The 22833-nt window shown below is 35.6% G+C and overlaps 3 protein-coding genes across 3 annotated transcripts; 1 reads left to right on the top strand and 2 right to left on the bottom strand.

Moving 5' to 3' along the window:
* Positions 1-188: 188 nt before the first annotated feature.
* Positions 189-1872, top strand: LOC132182388 (cryptic loci regulator). Its single transcript, XM_059595623.2, has 2 exons — positions 189-760; positions 1372-1872. Exons 1-2 carry the CDS (start codon positions 350-352, stop codon positions 1528-1530), a joined length of 570 nt encoding a protein of 189 aa, XP_059451606.2. The 5' UTR covers positions 189-349; the 3' UTR covers positions 1531-1872.
* A 1142-nt stretch (positions 1873-3014) lies between these two features.
* LOC132181020 (GHMP kinase family protein) lies at positions 3015-6619 on the bottom strand. Its single transcript, XM_059594061.2, has 6 exons — positions 6255-6619; positions 5509-5658; positions 4616-4804; positions 4404-4520; positions 3640-3800; positions 3015-3422 (listed from the first exon to the last, which is right to left on the bottom strand). The coding sequence occupies exons 1-6, from the start codon at positions 6489-6491 to the stop codon at positions 3179-3181; spliced, it is 1098 nt and encodes a 365-aa protein (XP_059450044.1). The 5' UTR covers positions 6492-6619; the 3' UTR covers positions 3015-3178.
* Positions 6620-8204: 1585 nt separating this feature from the next.
* GC6 (golgin Putative 6) lies at positions 8205-18458 on the bottom strand. The gene is made up of 20 exons (XM_059593837.2): positions 18283-18458; positions 18039-18092; positions 17400-17452; positions 16238-16365; positions 16100-16152; positions 14634-14780; positions 14433-14506; positions 14250-14319; positions 13872-13925; positions 13674-13769; positions 12825-12875; positions 12664-12750; positions 12441-12554; positions 12279-12350; positions 11622-11807; positions 11407-11510; positions 11179-11227; positions 10927-10992; positions 9402-10169; positions 8205-8952 (listed from the first exon to the last, which is right to left on the bottom strand). The coding sequence occupies exons 2-20, from the start codon at positions 18060-18062 to the stop codon at positions 8401-8403; spliced, it is 2748 nt and encodes a 915-aa protein (XP_059449820.2). The 5' UTR covers positions 18063-18092; positions 18283-18458; the 3' UTR covers positions 8205-8400.
* Positions 18459-22833: the final 4375 nt, after the last annotated feature.

Below are 22833 nucleotides of genomic sequence, written 5' to 3'. Positions count from 1 at the left end.
AAAAAATCAAAGAATTTTTACACCTCAACTACTATTTGTAAGATTTTTTATTATTATTTTTTAGTTAACTATTTGAAATTTTACAAAATATCTTAACAAAACCATCCCTTAACAAAATTTCAAAACTTGCGAAGAAAGCTCCCAAACTAGTGCGTACAAGTGAAGTGGGACCTTATCAACTGAAAAAAGCGAGGCGCGATTAATATAAGCCCACCAACATATCCACTCCCGCGCGCTCTCCCTCTCGCTCTCAATTCATTTTCTTTTTGAATTTTCCATTTTGGGCACTCGTTTTTTTTTCATTTGTATTGTATGGAGTAGTTTTGTCTATAATTCGCGCGCTTGGGCCATGGACTCGGCGACCACGTCTCGGGATGCCGACGAGGAGTGGGAGCTTTATAACGACGATGGCTTCGTCTACAAGCGCAAGAAGCGCCGCTTCGACCCGGCTGCTGCTGCGGCTGCGGCGGCGGCTCAAACCAACGTGGATCCCCAGGCGGAGGAGAGGAGCCGGAGGGAGCGCAAGAGGAGGACGCTGCTGAAGCTGAAAGCACAGTACCAGATGGAGATCGACCAGTGGGAACTTTTGTCGAACATGTTGCGTGCAATGGAGGAGAAAGCCCGTGTCAGTCAGGATCAAAGTCAGATTCGACAGCCGGAACAAAGGGAACGAGAGGGACAAGAGCAAACGGCGTCTTTCGGTGCTTTTCCTTTGCCGGATTTCGTTGATGGGTCACTGGTGGATGAGCTTCTACTGCAGGTTACTGGGTTCATGTTTTTTTAGGTTATCTGCTTGTAGATTGTTTGGTTGGTCGGAAATGTGGGAAAAGGGAAGAAAATTGAAATTTTGGGTCTTGTAGGTTTTTTGAATTGCGACTATTTGGCTCAGTTCAGCCGACATTTTTGTTGTCTTCGGAAAACCGAACGAAATTAGAATACGATTCAAAAGGGTTCCCTTTTTTCTTTACTTTTCTTCAGTTTCTGAGCAACCAAGACACGGTCTTTAGGGATTTCTTTAATTTTGCTTATAATTTATTTTTACTGTTGAAGAATTGCTGCTTTAAAGTCGTTAACATATTCCTTCACTTTTATAGCTTTTTATTGCACTAGGGCCTTCGAGTTTCAAGATATGTACTATTCTTCAAAATTCAAAAATTTTAGGCACTTTTTCTTTTCCTTACAGTGCTTACACCATGATAGATAGCCACAGAACAGAGATAGAAAGTTGTTTAAAGAGAGATTTTTGGTCTTTTTGAGATAGAGATAGAGAGCTGCTTTAAGGCTTTTCAAATTGCTCGAGTCTAAAACCGGGGCTTCTTTGGTTGAACTCGATTTTGACAATATTCTAATTCTTGGGTCTTGACAATGCAGGTGGAAGCCCAGGAAGCGATAGTTCGTGATGTATCGAATTTATGCGATGTAGCAGAAGCAATGTGCAATGCACAAGAGGAGCAGTTGAAGCAATCTCTAATCGATCTTCCAATCTGGGCTTCACCGCACGAGCTCATTGCATCACTTTGTGATGATTGAGTTTCTTCTGTATGGTTTAAAATCTTCATCTTTGGAAAGAAAAATATTGAAGCCGAGTCTTCCTCTGGTATGTTTGATCTTCACCTGTAACATTAACTTCAGTGCTCCAAGAAGGCCATACTACTGTAATTTGTTGTCATGTAGAAATATTATAGTTTCAGACAGATAGGGTGATTTTTTGGTTTTTTTTTTTTTTTTTTTTTAGATCATGTGATTTAGTTGAAGTTGGGTAATTGAATTAACCATCTAATGAATGGACAGAAGATGGAGAATGTCTAGAGACTAGGGTGGAAAAATTGTGTCCTGAAGTAACTTAAATGAAGCAGTTTCTCATCGAACTTTTGTGGTATGCTGTATATGGGTTTGTGATTTCTATAGGAGTTCTGATCAAGCTTTTAAGGTTTTTTTTTTTTTTTTGTGTGTGTTGTGTGTAATATGTAGGATTTAGGGTTGAATGAAATCTAGAAAGGTCAATGTAGTCCATGGGAAAGGGATATGATTGTTGAATATTCTTTGGAGGTTTCATGGCAACAGCTTGATTTTGCTCCTTGGTGATCTTACAGTGGAAAAGGCACATGGTGCTTAGTCCTTAGCTCGTGTTGCCTTGTTGGAAGTTTGGCTACCATGGAACTGGATTCTCTCCAATGAAATCATTCAGTTAGATATATTTTAGGAATATTTGTCTTTTCATTTTTTTGGAGACAAAAATACCCTTCTAATATAACTAAAATAAACTGAAGAAGATCATAATTTGGCCACTATAGGCTAACCAATTTTTTCTTTACAATTATGAAATTTGCATATTTAATCTTTACTGCTGAAACATAACAAGCCACATCTTATTTGAGTAGATCATTTAGCTATAGATTGAACTCCTCCCCCGGATCATGGTGTGGAAGCTTGTATAAGAGTTCAATTTTAACCAAGTAATTTTTGCAGTTTTTTGGGACTACAGAATTTTTATCATGCTCCAAATAAAAAAATAAAAAAACACGGACACTCTAAGGATCGTCTCTCCCTCCGACATGATGATGATGAGGTTGGTGTTGTCTGCGGTGTGGGATTTGAGCAAATTAGTAATACCTAATAAAGTTATTAGGATGCTCTACAATTGGAGGGTATGAATTGCTTTTCAAACAGTTCACAAAAAGGAGGTTGGGCAGCATTACAACTTGGGTGCCCCAGTTGTAGGAGATGTAGATCTATAAAATGGAAAAATGGTAGAAAAGTAAGCATACTGAGGTGCTTCCAAATAGCCCATTTTTTCCTAATAAAAATTTTGCCCCCACTCAACAGAATTTAGTGTGCTAATAATTATTGAATATATATATATATAAGGTGAAGTGTTTTAATTTTGCACTATCGCATTAGCGTAGCAATGAGAAAGTTCGAGATAAAGATTCCTGCAATTGAGCAGCCCGAATCCCAAAGTTTGGGATAAGAACCACTTACAATTGGGCTATTCGAATTATATGACAGCCCCATTGAAACGTTTTAATGCTCTTTCATTATTGGATAATGTCAAAATGAAACATCAATACAAAAAAATGAAGGTTCAGACCATGTTCTTTCTTGTTCTATTCACGTTCTCTTCGGGATTAGAGAGAGAGTGAGAGAGAGGCTGGATGTAACCTTTGCTTGTGAGTCCCTATTTTTTTTGGGTTTGAATGTCATCAGCATTTAGACAAGAAGGAGCAACTTCTACTGGTACAAGAGTAAGACCTGCTTTCTGACATTCATCCTCCAGAAGCTTTACTTGTGAAGGCCCATCAGGGCAGAATGCAACTACAGCTCCTCCACTACCAGTGAATTTCGACGCAGCACCCACCTTTCGAGCAACCTCCACCATTTTTATATTTAAAGCACCAAGGGCATCATCGCCAAACATGCTCCTGTACAACATTCAAAATATTGATAGTACTCTCATTAGAATAGCATTTATCTTTCCCAGAATAAATATTCAATTACACCAAGTGCAATCTATCTATACCGATATGAAAACAAAAGAGCATCAATTGGGTGTAATCGGGCTATCTCGTGTCAGAATTATAATAATCAGTGGCTTCTCACATGTGATTTTGACTGTCTTGAGTTTTAGAAATTTTTTACCTTCGAAGATCAAAATTACGATTCATGAGCTTTGCAAGTTTGGAATAGTCCTTTTCTAGTAATGCTGTTCTTCCTTCTTTTGCTATATTTGCAACTTCTCTCATTGATGATATTATAAACTCATCGCCATTAAGCCACCTTTGGCGCACAGTACTGTGGACCTGCATGAACAACAAATAATGTGGTAACTACCATTACAATTGCAAGGTCATAAGGGAAGGCAGTCTTGTAACATCCCGGTCTCATATTGGGAACATGCGTAACTCACATAGAATTGATGGTTTATAAAAATACTCATATAGGTACTAAGTCTCACATTGCTTACTTACTAGGTAAAACTAGACTGTATAAATGATTTTAGGAAACATGGCAGTGTAATCCCTTGACCAAACCAATACATGATATTACACATTGACCAAACAAATAAAAATAGAAATCTCACGTAATTATAGAGAATTAAACAAAAAGTAGTTAAGATGTGAAAAGTATAAAACTTATTGTTTTTAAGCATTGAAAAGGGTGATAAGACCATCTAACCAAGTTACAAGGATTACTGCTCCCCTCTAACCAGATACTTCGTGATGTAGGCAAAAATGTGGGATATGTAACTTGTCTGAAAAACTATTGCATGCCCGTTCTTTAGCATAAAGACCATAGGTGCAAAAGAAATTTTGGAAATCATGCATAACTACATCAGATGAGAATGATGACCCATATCATATAAGAATTTAGAAAGGAAAACAAAGCCATGGTTCGATGCTAACCTTCCCTGAATCGCTAGGATTCTCAGCATAGATGAGATGAAGAGGTGGGAGAAGGCTAATATCCATGGGTGTATAGATGCCATGCCCCAAGACATCCATGTATTCCTTGCTAAAATCCTACAGAAGAAAATATAAATATCTCATTCATTTCAAGTTTTCAACTTTTATCCATTAGATGTGCATGACCTGTGTTAAAAATTTAAATCAAGTACCATGTAAACAAGGCCCCCATAAACCTGTGCCACCCGGTCTTGGAGACCAGCAACAATTCCAAGTTCCTTCTCTGCAGCAAGGACAAGATTAGGCCTGACCTCTACTTTAATCAAATGCCTAACTCTGTAGAAGTCAAGAAGGCAGCTTAGGGCAGCACATACAATGGCACTCGAACCTGAAAGTCCTGTCTGAAATGTCAAAATTATAACTTAAGCCAGATGTTGCAATATCAGAAGAGTCAAATATTAAGTCATGTCCAACTACTACTCATATTGAAAAGAATAGTAATAACACAAACAGAAGGAAAATACAAGACATACGGGCCAAAAAAGTCATATCTACACACTTTGCAACAAAACCAGGAAGGGAAATATACTTGCAGTTTAGTTTTCTCCACAAGGAAAAATATATATGTCAATAACAGTTCTTAAGGTATGTATGGTATCTTATCAAATTCCTAATCAAACCAAACATGGCATGATTACATGCACGGGACGTTCAGATTCCTAGGCACCACATTCCTGGGTATCTCGATGCCAGGGCATATTGGATTTCCTTACCAAATGCCATGACAAAAGAAAATCAGAACCAGCAACAAAGATGTCTTTTATTCAGCACAAACAATCGTTCTAAGGTTGTAAACATGTTATTCCTAATCATTTTACCCAGAAGGAGAGTTGGATAAATGGATCATAAACCTCAATGCCAACAGAATAGACATGTAAAAAAGGGTAAATTTCACAAGCAAACATAGGAATACAAGAACAAAATTATAAATAAATAAATAAATAATAATAAAAAAAAAAATTCATAGAATTGTGTATGACAATTGACACAATCATTTTCACAAAAGGAGGAAAGTGATCTCTTGTAGAACGGGCTTAAGCTCTACCTGGCGAGGGATATTAGTGTCATATGATAGAGTGAAATTTTCCCCATGAATATCAATCTTGTTTTCTTTGCAATAATTATGGAAAACTTTGCAAATTGCCATAAGTAATCGTACACCTCCATAATAACCTTCGTTATTCAATCGATTCACCTGTAAACAAAGGAAAGAGCATATTTTTAACCCTCATAAAATTCACAAGCATTTGCATCATGTACAAGGACTAAGATAAATGTATACTACCACAATATTCTTCATATAAGTGCGTGTATAAAACCTTCACACTCATGAACAAAAAAAAACTATACGCTCAAACCCACAATAATATCAAAATCTTCACCAAATCAAAAACTGGACCTTTAATTCTATCATTTCAAATCCCACACATCAAGATCTAACTTGAAATTTGATCAAATTCGAAATGCGAGCTACACATCGAGTCTAAAACGCATTCGAATATACACAAAAAAGCAAGCACGATTTTGCATAAAAGAAAAAATAAAAATCGAAACTCACATTCAGCAAAATGTAGCTATAAATTCGAGCTTCTTATATATTGTATGCAATACCGAAATCGATATAGCTTAACAAAAAAAAAAGAAATCCATAATTCAAGAACACAGATCTTCTAATTTCCAAGACAATACATTGCAGATCAAGCTCACCAGACCAAAACAAAGATACATACATGCACAATTACACAAATGTACGTATCATTTAAGAGAGAGAGAGAGAGAGAGAGAGAGGACCAGTTGATCGAGGGACCGGAAGTGGACGAAATCGTGGGTGGGGTGGGGCCTGATGACGAGCTCATCGGACGGCTGCAATAGCACGGAGGCCCAGAAGTTACCGAGCGTGAAGGAGATCGTACTGCCGTAGTAGACGTCGCTAGGGTTCCCGACCAGTCCCACCCTCGCATGGGCCTTGTGCTCGATCGCACTCGCACCCGACGAAGTGGAATCCGCAGAAGCTCCTTTCGCATCCATTCAAATCCCAATCGTTCTTCTGTGTCAACTCCTTCCAGCTTTTGGCTTTTGCTACCCTCAGCGAATGTATACGTGTACGTCTCATCTGTCAACGTTCCACGTCATTCAGTCAGAGTTCGACTCCGGTTCAGCTTCCGTTTGGATTGAGATCCCTTGATTGTGATGTCGTGCAATATCTATCGCACTTAAATCTATGTGCAATTTTTAATCTGACCGTCTCAATTTTCCCACGTCACATTTTATCATGCCATAAAATAAAAATATAGTCACATGATTTAAAAATTTTAACTAACATAATATACATTATTAAATGTAATAAATAAAATGACACAAATTTTCTCCAAACTAATTTGGAATAAATTTCCTTCAACTTACTTTAATAAATTACAAGTATTGTTCACCATTTTTGAGTTTCTAAAAAAATAATATTTGGGTTCCTAGATTAGTAGAATAACAATAAATGACTGTTAAAATATTAAATAAAACATGTTTGGGATGACATTTGACACTTATTAGACTAAGTTAAAGAAAATGAATAAATGCAAAATTGGTCCATGTGGTTGGCCTAATTTACAAATCACTCATTGTGGTTTAAAAAATAATTTATAGGTCCTTAGGGTAGGTCAAAATAACATTTTATTCTCTGAACTCATTTTCCGTTAAATAACTTAATGAAAACCGTTACATTGCCACATCACACCCAATAAAAATAAGATACGTGTTTTTTTTTTTATTATTTATGCTTTTAAAAAATGACAAATAAGCTTTTTTCACGTCATTTTGAGGCTCCAATACACATTCCATGTCAAATTAAATAAACATAATCCTTTTATCTCCCCTATGCCGCCATCATCTTCATCTTCTCCAATGATTCTTGCCGTTGTCTTCATCTGCGTTTGAGATTTGGGCATCTGTCTTTTTTAACAGTACTTTTTTATGGAAACAATCTCTCCCTCTCTGTGTGTCTGGTTTTTTTGTTTTTGTTCTATGGCAAGTACTTTTCTGGTTTGTGTTAAATAGATGTTGGAAGATGATGGCTTTAAAAAGTAAAAGTTTTTTTTGTTTTTGTTCTATGGCAAATACTTTTCTGGTTTGTGTTAAATAGATGTTGGAAGATGGTGGCTTTAAAAAGTAAACTTGTAGGTTCATCTTTTATAAAGTGATCTCTTTTTTGAGATATGCAATTGTTTTTTTCTTTTATGGGGCTTGTTTTGTTCCTTAGTGTGCATGTGTAAGATGGTACTTGTGCTTGTATGAATATTCATGTGTGGATGTAAGTCTTAACAGAAAACGCAAATAAAGACGACAGCAAGAATCGTTGGGGAAGATGAAGACAACGGCGGCACATAGGGTATAAAGAGATTAGGTTTATTTAATTTGACGTGGAGTATGTTGAAGCCTCAAAATAATGTGAAAAAGCTTATTTGTCATTTTTTAAAAGCATAAATAAAAAAGAATACGTGTCTTATTTTTATTGGGTGTGATGTGATAATGTAACGGTTTCCGTTAAGTCATTTAACGAAAAATGAGTTCAGTGAGTAAAATGTTATTTTGACCAACCTTAGGGACCTGTAAATTATTTTTTAAACCACATAGAGTGATTTGTAAATTAGGCCAACCATAAGGACCAATTTTGCATTTATCCCTAAAGAAAATTTCTTCCTAAATAAAATAAAGTAAAACCTTAATCATGAAATGAAATGGGTCAATGACTGAAGATTGAAGAATGATCAAATCATTAACATTAATCCACATTAATTTACACATATAGGGACACTGGTTTTAGCGTGCAAATAAAGGAACGGGAAAACAAAAGCAAACCTAAATGCAAGAAAACAAGGAAAAATTAAGGCAGATTATTTCACGAGGCTCGAGAAGGGGAGATTTGCCCCCTCTTCCTCATATATATTCAGTCTTCCTCCTCTTCACCATCTTCAGGCAGCCCACTCTCATCTCCAATACCTTCGAGCAGTTTGTCAACGTCCTCCCCTAGCTCAAGCAACCTTGCACTTAATTTTTCAACCCTGCTCTGTTCTTGCCCGAGGCACACAAGCAAATCATTCAGTTCTGCCTCGCTCTCCTTCTGGGCTTCTTCCCTTGCTTCGGCCTTTATTGCCTCAACATCTGAAAATGTTGCGGGCCCTCCACTCTTCAAAGCTTTCACTTCCTTTTCCAAATGGAAGTTGGCTTGTTCAAGACTGTTGTAAGCGTCAGATAGGCTCTTCAGATCGGATTCCATCTTCCCAGCTAAGTTTTGATACATGGATGCCTCCGATTCGATCTGTGCTTTCTCTGCTTTCAGCATCTCCAACCGTTGAGATGTTTCCTGAAGATCTCTCCGGAGTGTCTCCACCTGGACCCTATCCAAGCCCCCACTCACTCTCTGCCCAGGCTGGGAAGAACCGCCTCCACCCGTTTTTGTGAGGTCCTCAGCCAAAAGTGCATTTCGACTAAGAAGGTCCTGAAAGAGAAGAAAGGGAAGAAGAAAAGCAGGTCCAATTTAGTCCCATATATGCTAAATATGCATAATGAAGTGCAGTTCTACAGAAATCTTTCAGCAATCGTTCCAATATCCCATTAATCACCAGCTCTTATGTACCAAACGACCATGCACAGAGAGTGACTATGCCTAACTCACTACAAAATGAGTGTAAAGCCCAAGAAAATAATTTGCATATTTTAGTTATTAAAAAATAACAAAATGCATAAAATACACACTAGGGTATTTGACAAACACACTAGGGAACCTATGGCTGATTTATATTACTATCCTACTGGTATTCTCCCCATTATTAAGTGATGCTTTTCAGAAGATAAAATTATCTGATTATTATATTTTCCTTCTACTTATCAAAAAAAAGATAAAATTATAAAGAATAGAAAAAGCACTAGTTGTACATAGAACAATACCTGAATCTCAGAGCATTGCTTCTCTACAAATGCTTTCAGCCTTTTGATATACTCTCCATCACTTTCACCACTTCTCTGCTCCAATTCTGCTGGCACCACTGCCACCTTGCTCTTTGGCTGACTGTAGACCTCAACAATGCTTTCTCTGATATCTGCCTCCAAACTCTTAACAAGGTTCACAAATTGATCATCAAATATTGCTGAAAGAATTGGATGATCCACATCTTTCTGATCAAGCGAATCATTCTCCACAACATCTTCAATCTCTGCCAAACTGGCAGCAGTAGATCTTGTCAATGGTTTACGATGCTGAGCTGACTTTGCAGAGGTAAAAAGGAAGCTTTTCTGCATCTCGTCGAACTTCAAGAAGTATGATGTAAGCCCGAGTTTCTGGCTTATTGTATCAACTACTGCAAAAGCATTCTTTCCATTATCATTGGATTTATTGTAAATCACACATTCTCCCAAGAGAACTGCTGTCAAACCCCTTATCCACACTGTTACAGACGAGTTCGATACCAACTCAAGCAGATATGTAAGGTGGGGACGTGAATCTAGGAAGCAATTGACTGCGCTAGGGCAATCAGTTAGCCATGTGACCAGTAATTTCAAGATGATTGGCTGAACATACAGATCTCCTGATGTCCTTGATTTTCCATCTTTATTTTTCATAGAAGAGGCAAGAGCCATGTATTTTACGATTCGGTGCATTAGTGGCTCTGGCGCTCCAAGGGATGGCATCGGTTCCTCGAGTTCAATTCGTAAAACCTGAAAAGTTTCTAATAAGATTAGATAAACATGAGTGAAGAGTCATTTTTTCCCATCCAAAGAAGTTTCAACAGAGAAAACAAAGTTCCTTGGTTTTCCTTTTTTATTTTTTTTTCCTCGACACTTTCTCCTTTTCAATAGCTGAAGTGCAATAGTCATCTTCACCCTCTAGTGGCACAGATTTACCTACCTCAAAACTTTATATCCCATGTAGAAACATATTTTCTGTCAATGGTCAATGCCTTCTAAGGTGGAAGCAGAGTGACCAATGGTGAGTGGTAAGTAAAATTCAACAGTAAGGCTAAAGGTGCATACCATTGTAAAAGAATTAATATAAGTTCTGCAGCTATCATATAAAGTATGAAGGATAGTTAGCCCCAACTAGAACCATTTATCATGCAATCATAATGAAAAACAATATAATGATGGAGTAGATGAAAGAAATATAAGTAAATTTTACAGCAGTTAAGTATAAATGGTGATGAAGGAGCCTATTATCATATTAGTTTAGCCAAAAATAAAATAAAAAAAGAAATTTTCTATTATCCTTTTAAGAAACAAGTAATTAGTAACAAAAATCAATATGTCTCGATCCAAAGCAAGCATTTACCAGATAACTTTTAATCTCATGACAATAATTCTTGTTTCTTTGTTAGGTGAAAGAAGTACTAAACCATCGCCTTATGCTTTTTAATGAGATTTGCTTGATTACCTATCTAAAAAAAGAAGTACAAAATCATAAAAAGTGACCGCTTACCCTTTCCTTGCACTGGAAATTGTCCTTCAACACATGAGAAAGAACACTAGCAGCTCTGCAACAAGTCTGCACTTCAAAATATTAGCTAGACAGTTCTCACATAGCAAGCACCCAAAATAAAAGCTTAAAGTTCTATTAGTGCTCATAAAAAGATCATAATCTTTGTACATAAAAGATTAGATGATCTGACAATTCAGCTAGTACTAGTTTTGTATTTGGAACATATGTTAAATTACTAAAGCATCACATTACCTCAAGATCACCATCATTTTCACTCAATGTAAGACCACGCAATAGCATGCTGCAGGAGAAAAACACTTTTAAGGTTTATTCATCAAAAGTGGCCTTTTTAAACTAAAAATGAAAAGAATGTGATGATCTATGATTAATTCATGTAACATAATCTAATATACTGACCAAACTTAAAACAGAGAAATCAACGGTAAAATGCAATCCTCAATGCACACAGAACAGACAAACCTTCCAAACGACATGTTCACATCCTCCTCAAGGGGAGCATGAGTCATTGAATGCGGCTGAGGAGTTAAGGTGGATGCTAACATTGTTTGGCCATCGGCATTTTTCTGATTCAAATGAGAGGGAACAAACAAAGCAAAGCAAATTAAAACGAAGCTTACACATACAAGGTCAAGAAGCAATAATGTACACAAACAAAATCTTATAAAATACGCAACCTCACAAAAGTTCTTAAAAATATAATCAGCTGCAATAAACTCTTGCATACTAGACGTCCGCAAAAGGATTCGAAGAATTGAGTTCATAGCAGGTTCTACTTGTGGCTCTGTTCCAAGAACTTTGCTTGTGAGGATATCAAGATTCTTGGGATGTCCAGCAATCAGATCACCAATGCATCTTAATGCCTGACAAAGTGAATAACCATAAAGAGTAATGCAGAGATTTACCTTTATACTCCCTAATAATCAAGCAATAGGTGATTAAAGTTACCATGGTATGTAAAAGGGAAGATAAAAGAAAAGAAGAAAGCAACAAGGAGGTGAATATGCAATCCACCTAACAAACACAAAAATAATTGACGCTATGCTACTGCAACTGCTGAATGAGAAGGTCCATCAGGTGGACATCATCTGCAATATCCTTCCACTTTATAAGTAACAATGCCTCATATCAGGAGGAATAAAAGGCAGACTTTAAAAAAAGGGTAGTGAAAATTCGAAATAGAAGCCTAAATGGTTACTAAAGTGTAATATCTCATCTATTAACTCTCTCTATATGCAACGTGTGTGTCGAAGTGAGAGAGGGTGGGAGGGGAGGGGTGGGGATAGAGAGACAGAGAGAGAGGGAGAGAAGAACATCCAGAATAGTCATCTTACCGCACAACGGACAGCTACTGGTGCCCACTGGCTTTCAACACCCAACATCAGAAGATGATCCAATACTTTTTTCTACAACCAATGCACAAAATACAGGATAAGATACAGCCAAAAGAATGATCTAAGGCACTAATCGTAGCAGATATAGAGTTAGTAAGAAACCTGAACCAGCGTAGTTTTATTTGTCAGCTTATTCGCATCTTTTCCAGGATCAGCCTCTGGACCTCCCGTCATTAACAAATTAATGGTTTCCAATGCACTGAGTAGAATAATTGTCTACTGGCATGGCGATTGTTTCAAGGACAAGAAGAAAAACCAGTAAGGCTTCTGTGACAGCATATCCAAAGGTCTATGACATAGATTTATATACATTTGAGTATCTAACCTTTTGTTGGGTGAAATTGTAAGAACTTCCCCGTAGTTTCAAAATTGATACTAAGGGGTCAAATCCCATGGTCTCCCTCAGTAGTATCTGAACCATATTTCAAAAATTAGTAGCAGGAAAGAATCTCATGCATAAATAATAAGACAACAGAGGCTGCAAACCTGATTAGATGCATTACTGCGGAGAAGATTGTTCAACAATTCAAGACAGTCCTGCACAGTTACATGTACAAAGGTTTTTCAACCAAGATATTCATAGAATTTCAAATGCTTGTAAAGAAAAATAGAACTGAATGGAGGAATAAAAACTCATGGAAGCTTTGATTAATAACCACTTTGTCTTCTGAGTTCTGACACAGACAAAAATTCTTGAAAACAGGCTTTAAAGGCATGAGGATATGGTCTGTTTATTCTAACAAATTCTCTACAAAGAATAAACTTCCTTCTCTACATTTAAGTGTGTCTGAGCAAGTAGAATCATAGAGAAAGCAAAATCATGATAATAGATCACCAATTCCTTTCCATATGTTTTCTCCTCACCTAAATGTTTAACTAGTACGTGGCAGATGAGCAACATAATCCGTAACCACGAGGAGTGCCAAAAGATAATATAAAGCATGCGGATGTCAATCTCAAAAAAACAGTGGTGAAACCAAAATTCTCCTTCACTTAGGCTACAAGTGGAATCATAACTACAGAAATCCATGATGAACAATAGTGTTCAAAATCTGACATTGATGGATATGGTTGATTAATTTTAGCATATAAAGAGCTGTCTCATTTAGCTGGCAAATTAGTAATACGCAATAGAGGCATTTAAGCTCTGGTACTTTATCAATGAAGCCCTCTTAGTAATCCATGACAAGCAGCTCAACTCATTGACATAAAAAGAGAGTAATAAATATGAAGCACCAAAAAAAAAAGGAAGTTTAATTGTAGAAGCCAATCAATCAAAGCTGCTTGTATAAACAAGTGATTTTCAGCAAACAAGCAAGAATAACAATGAATCACCTGCACAACGACACCACCCTCTGAACCTCCTTCCTCTTTGATGATGCTGAAAATCTTCTCGAAAGCACCTTCAAATACCACAATTTTTTGAATCTCCTAAAATCACAAAACTGTTTTACTTAGTAAGGAAATCAAACACACTTTTTGAGTGCAGGTTAAACAGAATAATTAAATGAAGAATTAAAAGGAAAATATTACCTCAGCTTCACGGGTCAAATAAGTAAGCAACAGTAAGGCCTCGTTTCGAATGACCTAAAACAACCACAATCATTTTCAATGAAAGTACAAAGTACAAACAATTGAAGATATGTTGGTGTTCCCTTCACATTAAGTAATACAACAGCCAACATCTTAAAGGTTTCCAGCAAGTTATATTTTAAAGTGAAAGATTAATAGACAGAAATTGTAAATGGAAAAATCAGCCCGGGAGTTCATATACAAAATTAAAATTTTCCTACCAAATGAGATCACACCTAAAAGCTTCTATTGTGAAGAAATATGCCTATGACAAAGCTCAACTATAAATTTGAGGGAAAAAAAATAGCTGAAGCAAGATCCCATGAACAGGTTTTCTACCTCACGATCCATTAGCATATCCATCAACCGAGTTATACCACGAGGAATGGTCAGAATGGCTTCCTGTAACCTGAAGAGGAACTCAGAAAAAATTCTTCCCAGCACAATTTAAAAGAATCCAAAAGCAAACGCACATAGGCAAGATAGTAGCCAAAAAACTAATATCTCCCAAAAAACTAATACCTATTTGGAGAATTTGTGAGGAGCGCTGTCAAAAGTTGAAGAGTATAATATCGTACATAGAAATCCTCTTCCGACTGCCAAAACACCAAAGAAAAAGAAAAATGAAAAGATGCATAAGCCAAGCAGAAAATGCATAAACCAACCAAATGCAATTAACAAAATGTTCATGATGATACAAAATTTAACCCTTCAAGCTCTCACCAACAGACTTAGAAGAAGAGAAATGCTGTCTGCTTCTCTGGAAAGTAAATCAGTGTTCATTAAAGCTGGTTGAACCTCATTCTTTGGCCCTTTTGCATGCTCAATAGGAGTGAGGGCACCTACAAGAGTTTCTAGAGCACCTCGAACCTGCACAAATGGAATGGATAAACTCATTGTCTTACTCAGTCTTGGAACATGATAAAATTAAAGAAAGAGCATTTTGTTCAGAATGGAAAATTCATAAAGTCACAGAAGAAGGAATAGGGTATAACAATCAATCTTGGAGGCTAAGAAATTAACACTGCAATAAGAGTGGACTATTATTTATCAGCAATAAAAAAAAGTGTGTGTGTGTGGGGGGGTGGGGAATGCTCTAGAGGTCCCTGACGTTGAGGTATGACTTTTTATCAAATCACTCCTTGAAGTTTAAATTTGATCGATTTACTCCCTAAAGTTTCAATTGTTAAAATAGATCCTTCTGTTAAATTTATAAATGTGCCGCCATATCATACCCAATTAGAAGATGACATGTGTCCCCGGTCAGAATAGGAAATTAAATTCCTTCCACCTTCTAATTGGGTATGACGTGACAGTACTGTGAAAAATTTAATGTAAGGCAAACAGAAGATTCCATTTGATAACAATGGAAACCTTACGAAGTAAATCAATTAAATTTAAACCTCAGGGAGTGACTTGAAAAAAAAAGTCATACCTCGGACCTCTAGAGCATTTTTTTCAAAAAAAAAAAAAAAAACACAAAACAGAGAAAAAAGCCTTATGTCCCACTTTCGGTTTCCACCAATGACCACAAAAGAGCTTCAGCAGAGTAAAATATCTGATTCTCCATTAAGACAGCTGAAGAACCATCTCAATGATCTAAATGCTCTTAGAGAGTGAAATATTTCTTCTTCTTTTTTTCTTTTCTTTTTCTTTGCAAGTAGAATGTGGAATACTTCAAAACATACTTTTGAAACTATAGTCAAGAATATTTTCTTCACAACCTCTGTCCATGTTCAGAACCAAATCTGTACGGCTCCTCTATCATGGTCATAAGAGGTATTTTAATAAGATATAGCACATTGGAAATTTGGCAATCAATTCGAGGAAAAAGGCTAATACTCAATAGAGGAAACCATAAGATCAATTTACAAAAAGACATATGGATCGGGCCATTGGGTTTTGCCTAACTGTTGAATTTAACCATTAAACCATAAAATGTTTCAGAATAGAAGACAGCTGATACTGAAGAACATGTCAGAATTGTTTTAAACTACCTAAACCTCTATATTCAAGGCCTAACGAGAAATTTATACCAGGAAGCTGTGCACAACTGGAAGTCAGAGTTCAGTTTTCACTCTTTTTCTCTTAAATGTAGAACTTCATAAGTACTTTTTTGAGTGATGAAATTAAACTAAGAACAGGAAAAAAATGACAAGTACAAATACGAAGGAAAGAAATAACTGCACCATTTCAACATCGTCACGTTCTTCCTTTAAGACCCCCATAATTACAGGGAACCCTGCAAAAGTAAACCAAATATATTATACATGGCTGTCATAGTACAAAGACTAACCCACTTTATCAAAAAAGAGAGAAGCATTCACCCATTGCACCAAATGCTAGCTGGGCAGCTTGACTTTCCACTACAACAGACTGAAGCTCAATCATAGCACTCCTCCTGTCTTCTGCCAGTTGACCATTGCTTATTCGGTTGAGCAAGCGCTCAACATAGCTAGCAATATAAAGCACACAATGGATTGATTACATAAGCATACACTTCTCCAGCATATAATATTGCATAGTGATGATAAAAATGGATGGTCCAAATTTCTAATCAAAAGCATGAAAATAAGTAACAAAGCAAAGAACATCATAGAATATTCAGGATGTACGAAATGAAATTGAAAGAAAGGCAAATGGTAGCAACTAAATTGATTTGAGCAAAGAATACAATACAAAACAGGCTACCAGCTGCATAAACCAACCAAATGCATATTTCTTGAAAACTACTGACCAGAACCACCACCCATTCCAATGAAATAATACATTATTTTCCAATGTCTATAAGCCTTCAAACATTTTTTAAACTGACATGAAACCTCACCAAGGCTGGGCCCTTTGGACCCAATCCTAGGGAGTAAACCCTGGATACACGACCCCACCCACCATAACAAGAAACGTGTATAAGGTAATTCAGGAAAACTCCTAGTGCAGAACTGAGGATGTCAGAGTCTACGGCTCATCCTAAGCCTTACATATTACATGGACAATATCTCTCCTAACACTGATGAAGCACCAACAGCAACATAGGAATACAAATATTTGATCAAACAAGTATAATATGAGAAGGCAAAGCATATCTGAGTCATAGAGTATGATTTTAATTTTAAGCAAAATCGCGAAAAGTGTAATGTTTGCGAGTGTGTTTTTAAAATATTGCAAAACGTAGAAAAATCTGTGTTTTTAAATCGTATGTAAGGGGGTGCGTTTTTAAAAAAACGCACAAATTTAAAGAATAAATTGCAAATTTAAAGGTTAAATCACGATTTTACCAAACGTTTAGCTGCGTTTTTAAAAGTCGCGTTTTCAAATCACACATTTTAAAACCACAAATCCAAACGGACTCATAGACTACATATCCTTATGTCTCGACAAGTTCTTCTAGAATTAGTTTTGACTGGCACGAAAGAAAGAGTTGCAGCACATCTGAGTTGCATACACTTTATTCAAACTCATAAATATCACTAGTATAGAAGAGAAAACTACCTGTCTTCATTTGAAGCAGAATTCTCATTCCCAAAAACAAGCCCAACAACCCCCTGCATGATAATTTGCTGCTTAATTACAAACGAATATAAAAATACAAAGCACGAATACCGTTGACTATATCTATTCAATCATATATATTGGCCCAGAATAAGTGGGAATGCACCACTAACCAAAAGACATCCCTCTAAAGAACCCAAAAACCTATGCTTGCCCACGACTTGAAATACAGTAAAATCATACACTTGAGAGAGAAAGTAAACAACCAATCGTGAATTTATTACATCTCATTCAAGACTTTTCTGCCCATGATACTCAGAAATTCAACCATTTATAGTAACCAGTAATCTTGTAGACAAAATCATATGCTTGCAATTCAAATTTAAGGTTTTAATTATCATGCTACAAAATGAACAAAAAAAAAAAAATGATAAGACCTAATCGTAGAATAGACAAAGAAAAATACGAAAATGAAAATACCAAAGAAGACCATATTATGAGTACTTATTCATTGTGTTAAATTTACATCCAGTAGAACATGCATTACAAATTTAGGCTTCGCAGTTTGCTAATAAATGTGATATTACAACAATAATAAAAATTAAACTGTAGAGAGAGAAAGAGATTGAGAGAGGTGACCTTGTAACCAGACACCAAATCCATATTCCTAGGTCACCAAATTGTAAGAAAATCCTGAAGAAGAAAAAAAACGTCAAAATATTTCAAACAATCTTGTTCAGATCAAACTCGATCAAACAAACATGGATTATTATATTATTTTACCAAAAATACAAAAAGAGCTCACAGGAAACACAAACTAAAGAAACGACCCCTAAATTGAAAGTTCCTTAGAAATGCAGGGAAAATAGCAAGGAAAAATTACTTGATTGCGATGATGATCGATTAAACTGATCAAAACGAAGCGTAACGATCTCACTGTGCTTTGCTTGCAAGTGGTTTTGAATGCCGGGTTTTGTCTTTAATTCGCGTATTCGAGTTTTGACCTCAGACGCAAGCCACAGAGCTCGCCAAAATTAACGTTGCAGTCGCTGGTGAGTAAACCGGTGAACCGAGAGAACTTGGTAAGCTTGCTGGCGTCGGGCCACAAATTTAGATAGGGCCTTTCCATATGGGCTTAACAATTTTTTTGTTTGGATCCCATTGGAGTTCAAGAGTATTTCCAGTACCATACGGTTTGGCCCATTGAACTCGGACATCTGGGTTTACCTGATTCGGCAGGCGGGTTTGTGCATCCGTGGTTATCCAACACCTTGGATCTAATGAGAGATTGGGTCGCTGAGGTCTTTGAATCGGGATCAAGTGCAATCCCGTGTGGGCTGCTGTATATTCAGTGAGCAATTTTGCAAGAAATGCCTTTTTAGCGTTTGGGCTGGGGAACGGTTGATAATATTAAAGCCCATGCTTGAGGGCTTAATGGAAGCCCATCCTCAATCATCCATCTCCTCTCCATTTCAAGTATTTGATAGTCAAGATTAAATATTACATTTAATGGTATATATTGTTTCATGGTAAAATCGGATCCGGCTTATATGCTGTTATTATTGTTATTTTTTTTTTTTTATATGTCCACACAAGAGGGAGGAGGGAGGATTCGAACTAATGACCTCCACTTCATAAGGTGAGGTCCCCAACCGATTGAGCTACCCCTTGGGAACTTATATGTTGTTATTAAAATAACATGTATGTTGTAGTGTAAACAATGGTTAAGATTGAATTTCAAAGTTGACTTACTTTAAGAAGCTTTTAATAGGAGAGAGAAATGAAAAAAGATTTTGAGAGATTCAATATTGACCGTTATTTAAACTACAATTAATAACAACATGTAGTCCTTAAGAGGTAGTTTAATCGGCTGTGAATCACGCCTCATGAAGCGGAAGTCACTAATTCGAATCCCTCCTTCCCCTTCCCTTGTGTGGACATGTCAAAATAAATAAATAACAGCCTGTAAACCAAATCCTAGTAAATCTATTATCATATCATTAAATGTTTTAAATGACGTATCACTATATATATCGTTAAATGCAATAAAATAAAATTTTGGTCATAAAATGATTCTTACTCTTCTTAACTTCAAGTAAAACGAAAAATATCTTATTCCTGGTCGAACACGGTCATTGAATTCAGGCATTGCTGACAAGTGACAATAATTGTCACTCTCCCATTTACCAACCCTTGACCGTAGACATATTATCACAATAATGGTTAAGACTCCTAAGGTCGGTCAATAATAATTAATGAGATGGATGCATGTGTAGTTTTTCTATATATAGACTTTAGGGAGATAGACATGTTGGAGAGACTTTAATGAGATTATAATACAGTATATTATGATACCATTTAATTTAAAAGCTTAAATTTATGAGTTTGAGTTCAATTATACTATATTAATTACTCACATTTATGTCATCTTTTCACATTTGTAAAATTCAATCTTTCTACTCTAATGTGGATATACTCAACATTGTAATATCTTATTTTGCATTATGACAGGATAAAATATATATATATATATGTGTGTGTGTGTGTGTGTTTTTGTTGATAATTAATCGACTTAATTGACCACCAATTAACCGATTAATTGAAAAGGTTGATATTATTTATTGTCGGTACGGAGTCAGTTAATTAATTGACTTCTACGATTTGATCGGTGAAAATGCTCCTACTGACACCAACGAAACTGATACCCACCGCTACTAAAATCACAAATATAGTTTACTTTTATCTCACATTCGAGTCGACTAAATAGGTAGGCCACTTAGGTGATCATTGCCTAAGGCCCCACTAGTAAAATAAAAATAATAATAATAATAAAACCCTTAAATATTAGCCAATAAAAATTGTGAGTGCATTTTGTTTCTCTTTGTGTGAGAGACTTCATAGCCTATGTATTATGTGACACCATTCATTTCTACACGTGTGAGAGATTTGGAGTCTAACAATAAAACCAAATTAATTAGTAATTTTGCATCTCATAAAACAAGAAGAATTGATTTTTAAAAAAGAAAAGAAAAAAAAATACATATAAGATCGAAACTTAAATAAATATTGTTCTAATCGTCTTAAGCCTCGAAATTTCTAAAGCCTTATTCACATTAAAACTCTATTTTTTTATAAAAAATTTTAAAAAACAATCCTAAAATACAATAAAAAACAAACATTTTCTTGGAGGTGCTGTCAGAAGTATATATATATATATGTGTTCTTGTATTAGGCCAAAGTCCAACTGGCAATATGCTGTAAAACCCTTTTATTTATTCACAAAGGAATATTATAGATTATTGGCAATGGGCATGGACATATTTGGTAGTACAGAACTAGGTAGGCAATTAAGATTGTCTTAATTTTAATTGATAATTAAGAGTTGATAGGTATATTAATTGTTTAATAACATGGCAGAGTGGCCATTGCTGTCATACTACTACACGACTTTGACACTCGTGCAGGGTACGTTGTTAATTTGACGTCATCATCTTTTATATTGTTCGAGACAAAACAAGCCAAAGCCGAGGACGTAGATTTCCATATACATCACCTCCACACTCCATTACACTTGATGCTTCTTAAGATAAGATTACTTATTATTATAATTTTTTAATTCATATGGAGAAAGGGAAAGAGGCAGCCTATTGTTATAGTCTACTATAATTTAATGATGTGACAATAAAAATAAATTGTTTATCTCTTTTTATCTCAAAATAAACATAAAATCACGTGTTTCAATATCAGAAGAAATGACGTGTGTGAAAGTGGTTGTAGATGTTGGAACATAAGCGTGATCGGGTCGGGTCAGCCTTGAATGAGATAGGTTTAAGGATTTAATTTTTTGTGTTTCATCATTTTTAAAAGCTTAATTTTGTAGTGTCGAGTAAGTAAGTACAAATTTGGTAGGTTACGAGGAATGTAGGTAGGATTTATACAAATTTGATGAACAAACCTATCCAATTGATTGGCCATGTCAGGCGCAAAAACAATGCTATTTTACTAAAGATGGATTTGACGGTTGAGATCAGCAGCCTAACCACCTTAATTTTTGGTTTTGGCTTGATTCAGAAAGATGTGTCTAAGCAAGTTCACATGTCAGTGTTAGTTATGACCGTTGGTTACGAGGCATTCTTATTCTTTCCTAATTGTTTTTTTTAAAGGAGTGGAAGGGGTGTTGAATATATAATAAAGATGGAAATATTTTATAATAAATGGGGATTTATTTAATCCTAAATTAAGGAATTTGATTAAGAGTAATGTTATAAGTTTTTTTAGAGTTATCCAAAATGTGATGTGACTTTTAAAATCACAAATAGATCAAAAGTCAATAAATCACATCTCAAATTCAACGGTGATTTTAAAAACCACATCACATTTTGGATGACTCTAAAAAAATTTATAGCATTACTCTTTGAGTAATCCTTAATACTTGACAGTCGTGAGAGTTGAGGCAAGAGGCTAGCCAGCATGTCATTGTTCTTTCCATTTCACGGTGCAAGAATTTAGAGATGATAATTTTGTTTTTAGAAATGATCGGTGTCAATATTTTTTTAATTTTATTTTACAAATTAATCATTAGATTTGTAAACTTATGTAAACCCTCACATAAGTTAATAATAAATCCTATAAATTTAATAATTTATAAAAAAAAAATATACACAAATTATTTAGGTTTTTTTTTTTTTTTTTTTTTTTTGGGGAACGAAGCTGCAGTTTCGATTGTCCCCCGTACGTTTGTAATAAATCCATGTTTCCATATTGCCTGTCTTCTGCAACATGTACCTTCTTTTTTTTTTTTGCCAACCCAACAAAAAGTACCTCAATCTTAATAGGAAGTGTTTCATTCACTAAACTTGGAAGACTTCACTTTACAAAATAATGTTTTTCTTAATATCCTTAACAATGAGAAAAAATAACAATTTAATCGACAATAGTATTATTAGCAGCCTTATTAAAATTATTGTTTTGTTATTTTGGTGAGGTGATTTAGTGAAAAAGCCTTCAAATCCTCCCCTGCAATCTTACTGCTACTTTGTTAAAAAAATATATATATAGTAAGTGAGCAGTACTCACTATTGAAAAATGATTAGAAACTTGTTTTTCCTCTCGCTTCATTTTCTTTTCCTTTTTCTAACCAATGCCTCTCTCCTCCATCTTCCACGCCTTTTCTCACCCATTTTGCTTAGTGCCATTTTCTCTCCACGAGTGCATCTCTTCACTTCGAGTCCTGTTGTCGTTAAAAATTTCAAAAGAGTATGATTGTTGTGAAAAATAAATTCTTTTAAAGAATATTACCGTTAGAATAAGATAAATATTCAAAAATATGACCGTTAAAAAAATACAAATATTAATTCACACATTTGATGAGGCTACTAATAATACTATAAGGTCACTAATATTAGCTAGTGAGACATTTATATTGATTAGGCCA

This window comes from Corylus avellana, chromosome 5, assembly GCF_965113065.1.
Source record: "Corylus avellana chromosome 5, dhCorAvel1.hap1.2, whole genome shotgun sequence".
In the NCBI taxonomy this organism is placed as follows: domain Eukaryota; kingdom Viridiplantae; phylum Streptophyta; class Magnoliopsida; order Fagales; family Betulaceae; genus Corylus; species Corylus avellana.
This window is presented reverse-complemented; position numbering and strand designations above follow the sequence as displayed.